The sequence below is a fragment of the Heterodontus francisci genome, chromosome 44, assembly GCF_036365525.1.
Source record: "Heterodontus francisci isolate sHetFra1 chromosome 44, sHetFra1.hap1, whole genome shotgun sequence".
NCBI lineage: Eukaryota > Metazoa > Chordata > Chondrichthyes > Heterodontiformes > Heterodontidae > Heterodontus > Heterodontus francisci.
Window position 1 is genome coordinate 13282772 of NC_090414.1, and position 17287 is coordinate 13300058.

General features: G+C 48.5%; 1 protein-coding gene across 1 annotated transcript; it reads right to left on the reverse strand.

The window, feature by feature from the left end:
* Window positions 1–246: 246 nt before the first annotated feature.
* On the reverse strand, window positions 247–13923 carry tmed10 (transmembrane p24 trafficking protein 10). The gene is made up of 5 exons (XM_068021826.1): window positions 13595–13923; window positions 9569–9689; window positions 2300–2373; window positions 1452–1578; window positions 247–500 (listed from the first exon to the last, which is right to left on the reverse strand). Exons 1-5 carry the CDS (start codon window positions 13787–13789, stop codon window positions 379–381), a joined length of 639 nt encoding a protein of 212 aa, XP_067877927.1. The 5' UTR covers window positions 13790–13923; the 3' UTR covers window positions 247–378.
* Window positions 13924–17287: the final 3364 nt, after the last annotated feature.

Consider the following 17287-nt stretch of genomic DNA (forward strand, 5'->3'; position numbering starts at 1 on the left):
AGGCAAGAAATGTTACAAATCTTTCCGGAAACAAAAAAGCCAACACTTCCGTCTCGCTTTCTTGGGAGTGGCCTGAACAGGTGGAAAACCATCGAGAGCTCAGGGCAGTCGAGGGTATAGGTCCCATCTCCTGATCCAGGGCGTGTGTGAGGATACGACTGTTCACAGGAACTCGCGGTGGTCTGAAACTCGAAACTATGGGTCAATGTCTGACTGCAATGCTAGGAATTAAAACGCAACCCTCAGTTCAAATATTTAAAGAAACATGTTTAATACAAAGAAACATTATTGTAAATTAACACCCACCCACTGAGCACCCTCTGGACACAGACGCACACGGGCCAATATTACACATGCACACGTTCCCTCCGGTCGGAATCACTCAATGAGTTTCTTGGCTTTGAAGAAGCGGCGGAGATAGAAGACCTGCCAGGTGGCCAGGCCAACGAGGCAGCACATTGAAAAGATGCTGAAGTACAGGACTCGGGCGCTGGTAGACTCTGCAGAGAGAGAAGAGCAAGTCAAAAGAGTTTGTAGGAGGGGGTTTAATCTGCATGAACAAGCAACCCTCCGCCCTTCTTTAGCCTCGCTGCGTTAAGCACCATTTCCTTGCTCTTAGTTGACCTGATTTTCTCTTGCTAACATCCCAGGTGCAAGCATCGGCATTTGATGGAGATTCAGTCCATCCACCACTTCCTAACTGGGCAATCCCACTAGCTCAGAGAAGAACTCCGCTCTCGACCCCTTCCCCCAAAAGTCTATCGCACAAACAAAAGTTGCAGAGCGATTCCACCCATCCTACATCAACTCGCAGTTAGAGGAGGGGGGAGCCTTGCGCCCATGGAGCTCGTCTCTCCCTGGAAACTCATCATCTACCGGCCCCAGTGAAGGACTCAGTATTCCCCCCCCACCCCCCCCCGCCACGACCTGACTCAGTTTCCTCCAGGTATTGCTTTCCGAGCGTGCAGGCATGTCTCCTTATCCTGCAGTCATAGCTTAACTTGGAATGAAAACATGCAGAGGCTTCCCCTGCCTCAACACGGTCCCTTCTCATTCACCACCTTTCAGGCCCAAACCTTTCTAACATTTCTGCGTCACTGAACTTCACAAAAATACACTAGATTGTAAAGCACTTGAGGGTGGCGTCTTGAGATTGTGAAAGGCGCTAGATAACGGCAACTCTTTTAAAAAAAAAAATACTCAATTGTTTTGAGGCTGGTCAGTCTCTTGGCCCTAACTTTCAACTCACGCCCCTCATATTTAGATCTTCACATTCCTTCCTTGAACCGAAGGCCGAGCAGATGGTAGCTACATCGTTTGCAGGATGATTGGACAAGTATATGAAACATAGGAAGGTGCGATGGGGAGAGTTAAGCCCGTAACATCTAGTCTCAGAGGGAAGGGTGACACTGATTGAGAAACAACGCAGGAACCCCCGGGCACACTCCTACCATTGGTGTCCCTCATCTCCTCCTCTCGCTGCTTCATGTAGGCAAAGTCATTGACGATCGATTCTGACAGATCCTCCAATCGCCGCAGCTCTACCTCCAGAGGCTTCAGCTTCTCCGCCTTTGCGATCTGGGCACAGAGAGATAGACACAGTCTGTAGACTACATCAACAGAGACCCTCGTGGGAACCCTCTCACGCCCCTACACTCGGCCACAGCGACTGTGTACACTCACGCAGCTGCAGCTCACCATCACCTTCTCAAGGGCTATAAATGACAGTCAGGCCCACATCCTGAGAATGATTGAAAAAAAAAAGAGATCGCACGTACAAATCAAAAATAAAAACACACAAGGCCACAGTGACTGCATGCACATATGTACAGGGTCTCAATGAATCTCCTACACACCCCACTTTCTACACACAAGGTCATGTGAATGCATAAGCAGGCAGGGGCGGTGGCGAGCACGCATGCCCCCCATACAGGGTCGTGATCACTGCACGCCCCGACATGGAGCACGCGTGTGCACACACACACAAACAGGGCCACAGCAAGCACATGCGCACAGACTAGAGAGCCGCAAGTGAAACACGTACAGGCAGAACTCACGATTATGGAGGAGTTGAGGGTGGACAGCATCGATGGATTTAAGGGGAAGCTTGGTAAGCACATGAGATTGAAAGGAATAGACGGAGAGAGGGGTAAGACAGGAAAGAAATAATTAAAGTGGGAGGAGGCTTATTTGCAGTTTAAAGACCAGCATAGACCTGTTGGGCCAAATGGCCTGGGTCGGTGCTATAGATTCAGTGTTATTACCGCAGGGAAGGGAAATACAGAATGAGGGAACTCACATCTTCATAGTTCTTGGCTTCAACTCCATGTTTGGTGTTGAGAAAAATCAGCTGGTCAGGAACTCGGAAATGGCCTGAGAAAAAAAATAACAAGCTTAGAATTTATTTCCGGGTGCCGAGCCCAGAATCTCCCCATCCCCCGCCCACCACAGCACCCATCCCGAGCCCAGAGTCTCCCCATCCCCTGCCCCCCACAGCACCCACCCCGAGCCCAGAATCTCCCCATCCCCCGCCCCCCACAGCACCCATCCCGAGCCCAGAGTCTCCCCATCCCCCACCGCACCCATCCCGAGCCCAGAATCTACCCATCCCCTGCCCCCCAGAGCACCCATCCCGAACCCAAAGTCTCCCCATCCCCCGCCCCCCACAGCACCCACCCCGAGCCCAGAATCTCCCCATCCCCCACAGCACCCATCCCGAGCCCAGAATCTACCCATCCCCTGCCCCCCACAGCATCCATCCCGAGCCCAGAATCGCCCCCCCTGCTCCCTAACGCTGAGCCCAGAATCGCACACCTGCCACCCCAACACCGAGCTTGCGTGGGCCAATAGTATGGATACGATCAGAGACACCAGCAGTCGTGGTAAGAGAATGAAAGAGACAGCACGCGCATGGGCTAACAGAGTAGACCTGATCTATGTGTTTCAAAAAAAGGATTGACGCTAGAGGACAGCAGGTAGCTGAGTGTTTGGTGAGTGTTTTTTTTTTAAAACTAGGACTGGGGTGCTATAAAGTACCGTATTAAATTTATTGCTTAACTAGTTCAACTAAGTAATAAAATTTCAATTGGGGTAAGCATAACAGTAAGGGAATTTGGTACTACAGTATTGCTGAGAAAGAGAGACATGCTGTCCAAGTTTTTCATCTTGCACTCATCAGAACAGACGCGAGAATGCCAAATTTCAAAGGGAGCAACAATTTATACTGAATGAGAAAAGGGTGCTGATTGGTCAGTTGGTCAACTTGCCAACCAATCTGCACCCTTTTCTCATGTAGTATAAATGGCGGCTCCCTTTGAAATATAGCATTCTCGCGTCTGTCCTGATGAGTGCAAGACAAAAAGCTGTCTTTTTTCAGTAAGGGAATTAGTATTGAGTATAAGCACACAGCAGATGCAGGTCTAGAGGCATTAATTGAAATTAATAGCTTATACAAGGTATTAACTAGATCCTGAAGAGAGATTTATTCTTAGATCATGGATCGGCAACTGAGACCTGTTTCTTACAATTCCTGCGCCATGTGGGATCATCAGAACACTTTGTGTGTTATTTGTATAGGGGGTGTCTCCACCTGCTTGAGCTTGAGTTCAGGACTTTCGAGATTGAGGGGCAGCTGGAGTCACTGTGGAGCATCAGGGAGGCTGAGAGTTTCCTGGATCGCATGATCCAGGAGGTGGTCACCCTGCAGGCAGTGGGAGTTCAGGATAGTACATGGGTGGCCATCTGGAACAGCAGGAAAAGGCAGGAGGTGTAGGAGTCTCTGGGGTGTGTGCCACTCTCAAAACAGCATTCAGTTTTGGAGATTGCTGGGAGTGACGACATCTTGAAGGAATGCAGTCCAGACTATTGCACCAATGGGCAAGGGACTGCATAGAAGGGAACAGTAAAGTTAGACGTGCAGTTGTTACAGGAGATTCCACAGTTAGGGGGACAGACAGACAGACATTTCTGTAACTGTCATTGAGATTCCCACACGATGTGTTGCCTCTCTGATGCCAAAGGACATTATGGAGAAGGTGCAGAATATTCTGCAGGGGGAAGGGAGTGAGCCAGAAGTTGTGGTCCCAACAATAGAGAGAGAGAGCAGGTATTGAGATCCTACAGTCAGATTTTCAGGAGCTAGGGAGGAAGTTAAAAAGTAGGACCTTGAAGGTAGTAATCTCTGGATTACTTCCAGTGGCCGGCTCAAGCGAAAGTAGAAACAGGAAGATAGGGAGGATCAATGAATCAATTGAGGCATGGTGCAGGAAGGAGGGCTTCAGATTCTTGGGGCATTGGGACCAGTTGTGGGCAGAAGGTGCCTATTCAAAAGGGATGGCCTGCACCTCAATAGGACTGGGACCAACGTCCTCGTGGGGAAATTCACTAGTGTGGTCGGGGAGGGTTTAAACTAAATTGGCAGGAGAACAGACACCAGCATATAGAAGTAGAGAAGAGGAATAAAGTGCATGAAGAATGAGAGTGCTGGAGTACCAGCGAAAGAAGCAGTACCATATTAGATAGGAGCAGACTATGAAGGACTACAAGGAGTACAAGGCCAGGTTTAGAATGCATGTATGTAAATGCACTAAGTGTGGTGAATAAGGTTGGTGAGCTACAAGCGCAAACAGCCGTGTGGGAATATGATGCAATGGCAAAAGCCAAAACGTGGACTGGGTGCTTAATGTTCAAGGATATGAAGCGTTCAGAGAAGATAGGGAAGGAGAAAAGGGAGGCATTATAGTGTTGGAAAGAGAAGATGTCCTTGGGGAGGCAAAGGCAGAATCCATTTGGTTAGGGTTGAGAAGCAAAAAGGGTATGATCCACACTACTGGAGTATTCTATAGGTCTCCAAATATCAACTGGGATAACGTTACAGTAAAGAGGGGGAGGAATTTCTGAAATGTGTTCAGGAGAACTTCCTTGGCCAGTATGTCCTCAGGCCAACTAGGAAGGAGGATTTGATAGATCTGGTGCTGAGATATGAGGTGGGCCAAGTAGACCGAGTGCTGATGGGGGAGCACTTGGGTAAGAGTGATCATCGCATCAGAAGGCTTTGTCAGTAATGGAGATGTGTGAGGATCAATCTAAAGTAGAACTTCCAAATTGGAAGAGGGCCAACTTCAATGGCTTGAGAGGGAATCTAACCAGGGTACAATGGAAACAAAGTCTGATAAACTATAATGGAACAACGGATGATCTTTAAAGAGATGTTTCAAGGAACAGGCTAAGTATGTTCCAACGAGGGTGAAAAGTGAGGGAGCCAAAGCCAGGGCTCCTTGGAAGACGAGGGGGTTAGAGAATATGATGAAACAAAAAAAGAGGGTGTAAGATGCATGTCAGGCGAATTCCAGTGAAAACCAGGCCAAATACACGAAGTCGTGAGGGGAACTGAAGAGGAAAAGACTGGCAAAGAGAGAATATTCAAATAGAATGACAGTCAACATAAAAGAGAATCCAAAAGTCTGCTACTGGCATGTAAATAGTAAAGAGTAGCAAGAAACGGAGTGGGGCCATTAGGGACAAAGAGGGTGATATATGGCTAGAGGCACAGGGCAAGGCTAGGATAGTTAATGAGCACTTTGTATCAGTGTTTACTAAGGAAGAGGATGCTGACAAAATATCAGTAGAATTTAAGATGGTAGAGCTAATGGCCGGGAAGAAAAGCAAGAGGCAGGATAAGTTGCCCTGTCCAGATGGCTTCTTAAAGGAAGTGTGACTGGAGATAGCAGAAGGGCTTGCCATAATCTAAGGAAGATTGGAAGATACGGGGGAGGTGTCAGAGGATTGGAGAGTGGCAAATCTGGCACCCTTTTTCAAAGAAGGGTCTAACCACATTCAAAGTAATTACAGGCCAGTGAGTTTAACATCAGGGGATGGGTAAGCTTTTAGAAACAATAATCAGGGGGAAAAAAATCTACAAGTAGTTGGAGAGATGAATTAATTAAGGAAAGCCAGCATGGATTTGTAAAAGGCAGATCGTGCTCGACTAATCTAAGAATTGTTTTTGATGAAGTAACGGAGAAGGTTGATGAAGGGAAAGCAATGAATGTTGGCTACATGGATTTTACGAAATCATTTGACAAAGTATCACATTAAAAGCTGGTGAACAAAACTGCGTCTCATGGAATAGGAAGGTTCATGTCAGTTTGGATAAAGAAATTGACAAAGACAGAAAACAGCGAGGCATGGTAAATGGTTGTTTTTCAGACTGGAGGATGGTAGACAGTGGTGTTCCCCGAGGGTCAGTGCCAGGACCACTGCTTTTTTTATATTTATATATATATATATTATATATATATATATATATATATATATATAAAACTTGGGTATTGGAATACAGAGTAAAATTTCAAAATTTGTTAATGATACCAAACTTGGAACTGTGGCAGAAAGTGAGGATGATACCAATCAACTGCAACAGGACATAGATCGGGTAGCAGAATGGGCAGACAAGTGGCTGGTGGAAAATAGTGAAAGGGGAGGTCGTGTCTCACAAACTTGATTGAGTTTTTTGAGGAACTGACGAAGATGATTGATGAAGGAAGGGCAGTGGATGTAGTCTATATGGACTTCAGTAAAGCCTTTGACAAGGTCCCTCATGGCAGACTGGTACAAAAGGTGAAGTCACACGGGATCAGAGGTGAGCTGGCAAGATGGATACAGAACTGGCTCGGTCATAGAAGGCAGAGGGTATCAGTGGAAGGGTGCTTTTCTGAATGGAGGGATGTGACTAGTGGTGTTCCACAGGGATCAGTGCTGGGACCTTTGCTGTTTGTAGTATTGATAAATAATTTGGAGGAAAATGTAGCTGGTCTGATTAGTAAGTTTGCGGAGGTTGTTGGAGTTGCGGATAATGATGAGGATTGTCAGAGGATACAGCAGGATATAGATCGGTTGGAGACTTGGGCGGAGAAATGGCAGATGGAGTTTAATCCGGACAAATGTGAGGTAATGCATTTTGGAAGGTCCAATGCAGGTGGGAAGTATACAGTAAATGGCAGAACCCTTAGGAGTATTGACAGGCAGAGAGATCTGGGCATACAGGTCCACAGATTACTGAAAGTGGCAACACATGTGGATAAGGTAGTCAAGAAGGCATACGGCATGCTTGCCTTCATTGGTCAGGGCATAGAGTATAAAAATTGGCAAGTCATGTTGCAGCTGTACAGAACCTCAGTTAAGCCACACTTGGAATATTGCGTGCAATTCTGGTCACCACATGACCAGAAGGATGTGGAGGCTTTGGAGAGGGTACAGAAGAGGTTTACCAGGATGTTGCCTGGTCTGGAGCTATGAGGAGAGGTTGGATAAACTTGGATTGTTTTCACTGGAACGACAGAGGTGGAGGGGCGACCTGATAGAGGTTTACAAAGTTATGAGTGGCATGGACAGAGTGGATAGTTAGAAGCTTTTTCCCAGGGTGGAAGAGTCAGTTACTAGGGGACATAGGTTTAAGGTGAGAGGGGCAAAGTTTAGAGGGGATGTGCGAGGCAGGTTTTTTACACAGAGGGTGGTGAGTGCCTGGAACTTGCTGCCGGGGGAGGTGCTGGAAGCAGGTACGATAGCGACGTTTAAGAGGCATCTTGACAAATACATGAATAGGATGGGAATAGAGGGATACGGACCCCGGAAGTGCAGAAGGTTTTAGTTTAGACAGGCATCATGATCGGCGCAGGCTTGGAGGGCCGAATGGCCTGTTCCTGTGCTGTACTTTGATAGGGAGAGGTAATATAGTCTAAATGGCACAGTTCTGAAGAGTGTGCAGGAACCGAGGGGCATGGGGATTCATGTGCACAGATCCTTGACGGTAGCATTAGATATTGAGAGAGTAGTGAATAAACCATATGAGATCCTCGGCTTCATAAATACAGGTATCGAGCATAAAAGCAGCAAAACTGTGCTGAACATTTATAAGGCACTGGTTAGGCCACAACGAGAGCACTGAGTCCAGTTCTGGTCATCACACCTTCGGAAGGATGTGAGGGTCCTTGAGAGTGTGCAGAGGAGATTTACCAGAATGGTTCCTGGGATGAGGGATATTAGCTAGAAGGTTAGGTTGGAGAAGCTGGGGTTGTTCTCCTTGGAGAAAAGGAGATTGAGGGGAGATTTATTAGGGGTTTAGATAAGATAGACAAAGAAAAGCTGTTCCCATTAGCTGATAGTACAAGGTTTAGGGGATACAGATTGAAGGTTTTGGGAAAGAGATGCGGTGGGGGGATGGGGGTGATGTGAGGCACTTTTTTTTGTAAACGCAGTGAATGGTGATGACCTGGAACTCGCTGCCCACGAGGGTGTTGGAAGCGGAGATGATGAATGATTAAAGGGAAACTGGATGGGCAGTTAAGGTAAATAAACTTGCAAGGCTATGGGGATACAGTGGGGGAATGGGACTGATTGAGATCATGCTAGCTCTTGAGCAATCCAATGGGCCGAATGGCCTCCCTCGGTGAGGTAGTGACCATCACTCAGTAGACAAGTACAGTGCTTGCTTTTTAAGGCTGTGTGCAGGTCTTGCTATTCTGCTAAATACTTTTCAACCACCACCTACTACTCACCAGTGTCACTGGGTTAAAATCCTGCAATTCCCTTCCTAACAGCACTGTGTGGGTGAACCGACACCAGATGGACTGCAGTGGTTCAAGGCGCCTCACCACCACCTTCTCAAGGGCAATTAGGGATGGGAAACATACACTGGCCTTACCAGCGACACCCACATCCCACGAAAGAATAAAACAAAAGTTTTGCCCAAGCGATTGCAGGCAATTGCTGCCTCATCCTGCCAAGACCAGCCCCACCTAAAATTAACACCTAGTTTGACAGATCCCTTCTCCCTCTCTAACCCAATATCTAATTCAATTATATTATGCTCACTATTAACTGGATGCTCCCTTACTCTTCGATCGTTGATTAATTCAGGCTCATTGTAACCACTCTGCTTTTGCAACCAGCTTTCCTGATTCTCTGTGTTTATGTATCCGACTACTTTATCTCGGCTATCAGTCGGTCTAGAAACAGCTCGTGCCGAATTCTTGCACCCTCTTCTATTCCTCAGTTCTACCCGGCGAGTTTCTACTGCCTGCTCACCCTCACTGATACCCGCTCTTTGTAATGGGCTCCATCGCGAATATTACTGACCCTCCTTTTCCAATTTCCCTGTCCTTTCTGAAGACCCTAAGCTGGAAAATTGCTTTCCCCGGTCATGCCGCTTGTAGCCATGTCTCAGTGAAATCAGCACATCAGTATGTGCATATTTACCCCACCAAAGTTTTTCCTACTTTTTAAACTTATCACGTGTTTTTTTAAAAATCACTGCTGTGGTACATTTTTGGTTAAATTATTATTGCCTATATTTTTTCCTGAACCCAAATTATTTATATTTGCTTTTATTATTTATAATCTGGACTTTGCTCTCATTCCTTTCTCCGATTGTTAGGTTTTTCCATTGCTTATCTCTGCTCCCACCCAGCCCCCACACCCCCTTGACACTCTCCCCCGCCCCCTCCCCCACTGTACACACTCTGCCCTGCTCCCCTCGCCCACAACCGCCACCACTCCCGCGCTCTCTCACCTGCAGGCAGGCGGCTCTCGAAGCAGATCTCAAACATGTCGTAGTCGTCGGTGGTGAAGGCGAACTTGCCCTTGCTCGCCTCCTCCTTCGAGTACAGGATGTGGCCGGAGGAGTCCGTCACCTGGTGGGAGGGGAAACAGAGAGGTGACGCCCCGAGCCCAGGCTGACGCCCCCGTCCACCCTCAACTCACCAACCGCATTCCTGTCCCTTCCTGAAGTCCCAGGTACCGTCACCACCCACACACTGGCCCAGAACACCCGCCCGTGTCCTATTCTACCCAAGGGTTCGAGATCAACATTTCGGTCCAGCCTCAGCAATCGCCTGGGTAATTTCTAACTGGTGAGAAGCTAAGAACTCTGGAGGAGGAGACAGATTTAGAGGTCTAAGTAAAAGCCTAAATGAACGCTGGCCTTTATCTCGAGAGCTGGAATACAGAAGGGGTAGGAAGTTATCCAAAAGCTGTACGCAGGGCACTTGCTATAGCCTAACACACAGAGACAGCCTGTACAACCTACTCCTTGACCTCTGTCACTCCCTCTCTGTCAATGTGCAGCAGCAAGTTCCCCAAGAGCAGTAACTGGCACCTCACTGTCTCGCGTTCCGCTGCCTTGAATATGCAGAAGTTTCTGGTCGCGAAAGGTCACCTTCCCAGTGACAAACTACGATCCGACTACCTGGAACTTAACTGCGCCCAAGTGTTGAAGTGCTTTGTGCAATGAAAGCACTATGGCGAGCCGGCATCGACTGGACAGGCCGAATGGCCTCCGCCTGTGCTGTGTATGACTCTGTACACAGCTCTGGTCAGGCCCGACATGGAGAAACTGTGTTCAGTTCTGGGCATCGCACCTCATACCAGCTTAGACCGGGCGCAGTGCAGATTCACCAGAATGATTTTGGGGCTAAAAGGGTTAAATTGTGATGTCAGGTCACGTGGACTATGTTTATGGGGGATATCTGGCTCAGCCATTCGTTGCCAGATCTGGCTGGATCGCATAAAGGACGAGCAGGTCCTACTCTCCTCTGCCAAAGTCGACCAGATCATCCCAGAATGCAAAGATAACCCATGGCTTCTCTTCTGCACAACCAACTGCTTTCTGAAACCCTCCTCTGCTGCCTCCTCCACCCTCAGCTCCAGCCAACGTGAGGAGCTCACAGACAACCACAATTGAGACCATCCATTCAGCTGTATCTGTCGCTTCCCTCTATTCCCGTGACCCACCGGGATAAACTTCCTCGAAGGTTCACCCCACACCTCCCCCCAACTTTAGCTTTGAACACAGCTTCTCTATCTCCCCTCATGCCTCCTCTAAGCTCACCTTATCCATGAGACCCACCTCCTCCTCCCTCACTCCCATTCCCACTAAACTGACCATCCAACTTTCCTTCTTGGTCCCCATGTTAGTTGATACTAACAGTTCTCTCCCCTGAGGTACTGCCACCCCCCACCACCCCCCCCCCCGACAACACCAAATCTGCTGTCATCACCTCCACTCCTCAAAACTCCCATCCACCATCCTTGCTGCCTCATCGCCAACCTCCCTTTCCTCTCCAAAGTCCTCGAATGGGTCGTCACCCCCACGACTCTATGCTTGAAATCATCCCATCATGTTTCGGGCCCTACCACAGTACCAAAACAGCTCTTTATCAAAGTCACAAATGGCATTCCATGTGACTGTGTCAAAGGTAAACCATCACCCCTCATCCTCCTCGACCGCTCAGCCACTGACACAGCTAGACACAGCTAAACACACCATCCCCCCCACCCACCCCCTGCCTCTCCATCAACACGGTCTGTAACCAAAACATCTGGTTCCACATGTCTGAACAAAGAAGAACAGTACAGCACAGGAACAGGCCATTCGGCCCTCCAAGCCTGCGCCGATTTTGATGCCTGTCTAAACCAAATCCTTCTGCACTTCCGGGGACCGTATCCCTCTATTCCCATCCTATTCATGTATTTGTCAAGATGTCTCTTAAACGTCGCTATCATACCTGCTTCCACCACCTCCCCCGGCAGCAAGTTCCAGGCACTCACCACCCTGTGTAAAGAACCTGCCTCGCACATCCCCTCTAAACTTTGCCCCTCGCACCTTAAACCTATGTTCCCTGGTAACTGACTCTTCCACCCTGGGAAAAAGCTTCTGACTATCCACTCTGTCCATGCCACTCATAACTTTGTAAACCTCTATCATGTCGCCCCTCCACCTCCGTCTTTCCAGTGAAAACAATCTGAGTTTATCCAGCCTCTCCTCATAGCTAATGCCCTCCAGACCAGGCAACATCCTGGTAAACCTCTTCTGTACCCTCTCCAAAGCCTCCACATCCTTCTGGTAGTGTGGTGACCAGAATTGCACTCAATATTCCAAGTGTGGCCGAACTAAGGTTCTGTACAGCTGCAGCAATAATTCCCAATTTTTATACTCTATGCCCTGACCGATGAAGGCAAGCATGCCGTATGACTTTTTGACTACCTTATCCACCTGCGTTGCCACTTTCAGTGATCTGTGGACCTGTACGCCCAGATCTCTGCCTGTCAATACTCCTAAGGGTTCTGCCATTTACTGTATACTTCCCACCTGCATTAGACCTTCCAAAATGCATTACCTCACATTTGTCCGGATTAAACTCCATCTGCCATTTCTCCGCCCAAGTCTCCAACCGATCTATATCCTGCTGTATCCTCTGACAATCATCACTATCCGCAACTCCACCAACCTTTGTGTCGTCCGCAAACTTACTAATCAGTCCAGCTACATTTTCCTCCAAATTATTTATATATACTACAAACAGCAAAGGTCCCAGCACTGATCACCGCGGAACACCACTAGTCACAGCCCTCCATTCAGAAAAGCACCCTTCCACTGTTACCCTCTGTCTTCTATGACCGAGCCAGTTCTGGATCCGTCTTGCCAGCTCACCTCTGATCCCGTGTGACTTCACCTTTTGTACCAGTCTGCCATGAGGGACCTTGACTTTACTGAAGTCCATATAGACAACATCCACCGCCCTTCCTTCATCAATCATCTTTGTCACTTCCTCTACCACCAACCACCTCTATTCACCCCCTCGCTCTCGGTGTTCTCAGAATGCTTGTCTGATGTCTGGTATCGGAGGAATCACAATTTCCTTGAAATAAACATTGGGAAGACCAAAGCCATATCTTCAGTCCTCGCCCCTGCCATTTGTAAAATTCTCATCCTGGTTTCCAACTCCCTCCGTGGCCTCACCTCGTCCTTTCCTAGCCACTGACGCCATCCTTCTCCCTGGCAACTGTCCGAGGCTAGCCAGACTGTCTGCAAACTTGGTGTCCTATTTGAGATGGGTTTCCAACCCAATATGTCCATCAAGACTGTCTGATTCCATCTATTTTCATCCATGCCTTAATTACCTCCAGACTTTACTATTCCAGTGCACTCCAGGCTGCTCTCCCACATTCAATCCTCTGGAAACTTGAGTTCCTCCTAAACTAAGCTGCCCATATCCTAACTCTCACTAAGTCATGCATCCCTTCTGCGCTCACTGACCTACGTTGGCTTCTTGCCCAACAACAACCCAATTTAAAAATTCTTATCCTGGTTTCCAACTCCCTCCGTGGTCTCACCCCTCTCCCGATCTCTGTGGCCTCCTCCAGCCTCCACAACCCTTTGAGATCTCCGCCTTCCTCCAACTCCGGCCTCGAGCATCCCCCGAATCCCATCTCTCCACCATTGGCGGCCGTGCCTTCAGCTGCCTGGGGCCCTAAGCTCTGGAATTGCCTCCCTAAACCTCTCCGCCTCCCTCTCTCCTCCTTTAAGACACCCCTTGAAACCCACCTCTTTGACTGAGCATTTGGGCACCTGCCCTAATATCTCCTTACGTGGCTCGGTGTTAAATTTTCTCCTGTGAAGCCCCCTGTTAAAGTCGCTGCTGCACAGACTGGGCTCATATCCCCTGGCATTTGGAAGATGGAGGGTTGATGGAAGTGCAGGGACCCACCCGGCCTCCCACCCCCCCCCCCCCGGTTCTCTCCCCTCCCGGGCACCCACCTTGAGGTCGGTGCGGCCCCCCGGCTGCTCACTCAGTTCATACTCCCCAGTCACCAGCACATCCTTGTGGATCTCCTCCCGCAGACACTTCCTGGCGTTGGACGGCAGCTGGAAGGAGATGGAGCGGCTCCCGGGCACCAGGCTGAGGCCGGCCAAGAGTAACAGCAGCGGCGGCGCGGCGACAGGCAGCTGCATGGCGGGGCGGAGGGGGGGGGTTCGATGAGTACGCCTGGGCTGAGGCTCCGGCTGGGGGTCGGTGCGGCCTTGCTTTCAGGTTCCGGCTCCGTTTCCGCTTCCGGTCAAGGACGTGTCGCCGGCCGTCTGGATCCCCCAACAACTACTTCCGGGTGAGTGCCCACCTCCCCCAAAGCCTCGAGCAGGCGCAGTAACAGCCCGATGACGTGGCTTACTCGAGGAGGGATTGTGGGATGCAGGAGGACCGAGGATGCGGATCACAGGAGGTCCTCAAGGGCTTCACAGCCAATGATGTCTTGGTGTAGTGTAGTCACTGTTGTAATGCGGCAGCCAATCTGTACACAGCAAGATCCCACAAACAGCGCTGTGACAATGACCAGATAATCTGTTTTAGTGATGTTGGTTGAGGGATAAATATTGGCCCCAGGACATCAGGGAGAGCTCCCCCCCACCCCCCAAAGAAAATCTTCAAGTATTGGCCATGGGATCTTTTACTTCCATCTGAGAGGGCAGACTGGGCCTCAGTTTAGCATCTCATCCAAAAGATGGCACCTCTGACAGTACAGCACCCCAACAGTACCGTACTCGAGCATCAGCCCTAATTTTCATGCTCAAGTCCTGGAGTGGGACTTGACCGTGGTATGTTGTGACTTAGAGACCAAACTGGCAACAAACTGAGTCACATCTGACACTTGAGGAAAGAGGAAAAATATTGAGAGTGGGAGGAAGAAGGGCAATTGAGGGGGAGGGGGCAGAAGGATTGAGGGGGAGAAAAAGAGGAGGATTGAGGGTGAAATAAAGGAGGATATGGGAATGGAGGCAGATTGAGGATTGCAAGTATATTGTGGGATGGAGGAGGAATAAAAAACAGAGGATAGGAAAATAAAAAGTAGGAACAGGAGTAGACCATTCAGCTCCTTGAGCCTGTTCTCCCATTCAGTAAGGTCATAGCTGAGTTTCTACCTCAACTCCATTGTTCCACCCTATCCCTATATCCTTTAATTCCCTCAGTGCCCAAATATCTGTTGATCGCTGTCTTGAAGATACTCAATGCCTGAGCATCCACAGCCCTCTGGGGTAGAGAATTGCAAAGGTTCACATTTCTCCTCATCTCAATGAGGGGGCGGCACAGTGGCGCAGTGGTTAGCACCGCAGCCTCACAGCTCCAGCGTCCCGGGTTCAATTCTGGGTACTGCCTGTGTGGAGTTTGCAAGTTCTCCCTGTGTCTGCGTGGGTTTAAAATTTACTTCTTTTAAGGCGTTTGATCAGGTTCCCCACGGTAGGCTATTGCAGAAAATACGGAAGTATGGGGTTGAAGGTGATTTAGAGCTTTGGATCAGAAATTGGCTAGCTGAAAGAAGACAGAGGGTGGTGGTTGATGGCAAATGTTCATCCTGGAGTTTAGTTACTAGTGGTGTACCGCAAGGATCTGTTTTGGGGCCATTGCTGTTTGTCATTTTTATAAATGACCTGGAAGAGGGTGTAGAAGGGTGGGTTAGTAAATTTGCAGATGACACTAAGGTCGGTGGAGTTGTGGATAGTGCCGATGGATGTTGTAGGGTACAGAGGGACATAGATAGGCTGCAGAGCTGGGCTGAGAGATGGCAAATGGAGTTTAATGTGGAAAAGTGTGAGGTGATTCACTTTGGAAGGAGTAACAGGAATGCAGAGTACTGGGCTAATGGGAAGATTCTTGGTAGTGTAGATGAACAGAGAGATCTTGGTGTCCAGGTGCATAAATCCCTGAAAGTTGCTACCCAGGTTAATAGGGCTGTTAAGAAGGCATATGGTGTGTTAGCTTTTATTAGTAGGGGGATCGAGTTTTGGAGCCACGAGGTCATGCTGCAGCTGTACAAAACTCTGGTGAGACCGCACCTGGAGTATTGCGTGCAGTTCTGGTCACCGCATTATAGGAAGGATGTAGAAGCTATGGAAAGGGTGCAGAGGAGATTTACTAGGATGTTGCCTGGTATGGAGGGAAGGTCTTACGAGGAAAGGCTGAGGGACTTGAGGTTGTTTTCGTTGGTGAGAAGGAGGAGGAGAGGTAACTTAATAGAGACATATAAGATAATCAGAGGGTTAGATAGGGTGGATAGTGAGAGTCTTTTTCCACAGATGGTGATGGCAAACACGGGGGGACATAGCTTTAAGTTGAGGGGTGATAGATATAGGACAGATGTCAGAGGTAGTTTCTTTACTCAGAGAGTAGTAGGGGCGTGGAACGCCCTGCCTGCAACAGTAGTAGATTCGCCAACTTTAAGGGCATTTAAGTGGTCATTGGATAGACATATGGATGAAAATGGAATAGTGTAGGTCAGATGGTTTCACAGGTCGGCGCAACATCGAGGACCAAAGGGCCTGTACTGCGCTGTAATGTTCTAAAAAAAAATGGCCGACCCCTTATCCTGAGACTGTGTCCCCCAGTTCTAGACTTTCCATCAGGGGAAACAGCCTCTCGGCATTTACCCTGCCAATGAGATGACCTCTCATTCTTCTAAACTCCAGGGAATATAGACTGGTCTACTCAATGTTTCCTCATAGGACAACCCCTTCATCCCAAGAACCAGCGTTGCAAACCTTTGTTGCATTTTACCATTGCTCAGGTAAAGAGACCAAAACTGAACGCACGACTCCAGGTTTGGTTTCACAAAAGCCCTATATAATTGCAGGGCAACTTCCTTATTCTTATACTCCAACTTGCTTGTAATAAGGACCATCAAACCATTTGCCTTCCCAATAGCTTGCACCTGGAGAAGAATGAGGGCTGGAGTACAATTGAAGGATGGAGCAGGAATGAGGGATAGAGGATTGTCGGATGGTGCTAGAAATGAGGGACAGAGGAGGAATCATAAAATGATAAGGCACAGAAGGAGTCCATTTGGCCCATCATGCCTATGTTGGCTCCTTGGTAGAGCTATTTATCCAATTTCCCGGCTCTTTCTCCATCGCCCCTGCTTTTCTCTTCGAGTATTTATCCAATTCTCTTTTGAGTGTTACTATTGAATCTGCTTCCACCACCCTTTCAGGCAGCGCGTTGCAGATCATAACTGTGTAAAAAATTGTTTCCTCATGTCACCCTTGGTTCTTTTTCCAATCACCTTAAATCTGTGTCCTCTGATTTTCGACCCTTCTGCCACTGAAAACAGTTTCTCCTTATTTAATCTATCAAAACATTTCATGAATTTCAACACCCTGATTACATCCCCTGTTAACCTGCTCTGCTCTCAGGAGACAACCCCAGCTTCTCTTAACTGAATTCCCTCATCCCCGGTACCTTTCTATAACCCTCTTCTGCAGCCTCTCCAAAGCCTTGACATCCTTCCTAAAGTACAGTGCCCAGAATTGGACAAAATACTCCAGCTGAGGCCTAAGCAGTGATTTATAAAGGTTGAGCATAACTTCCTTGTTTTTGTACTCTGTGCCTCTATATATCCAAGTCCAGGTCATTAAATATATCAACAAGAGCAGTGGTCCTAACACCGACCCCTGGGGAACACC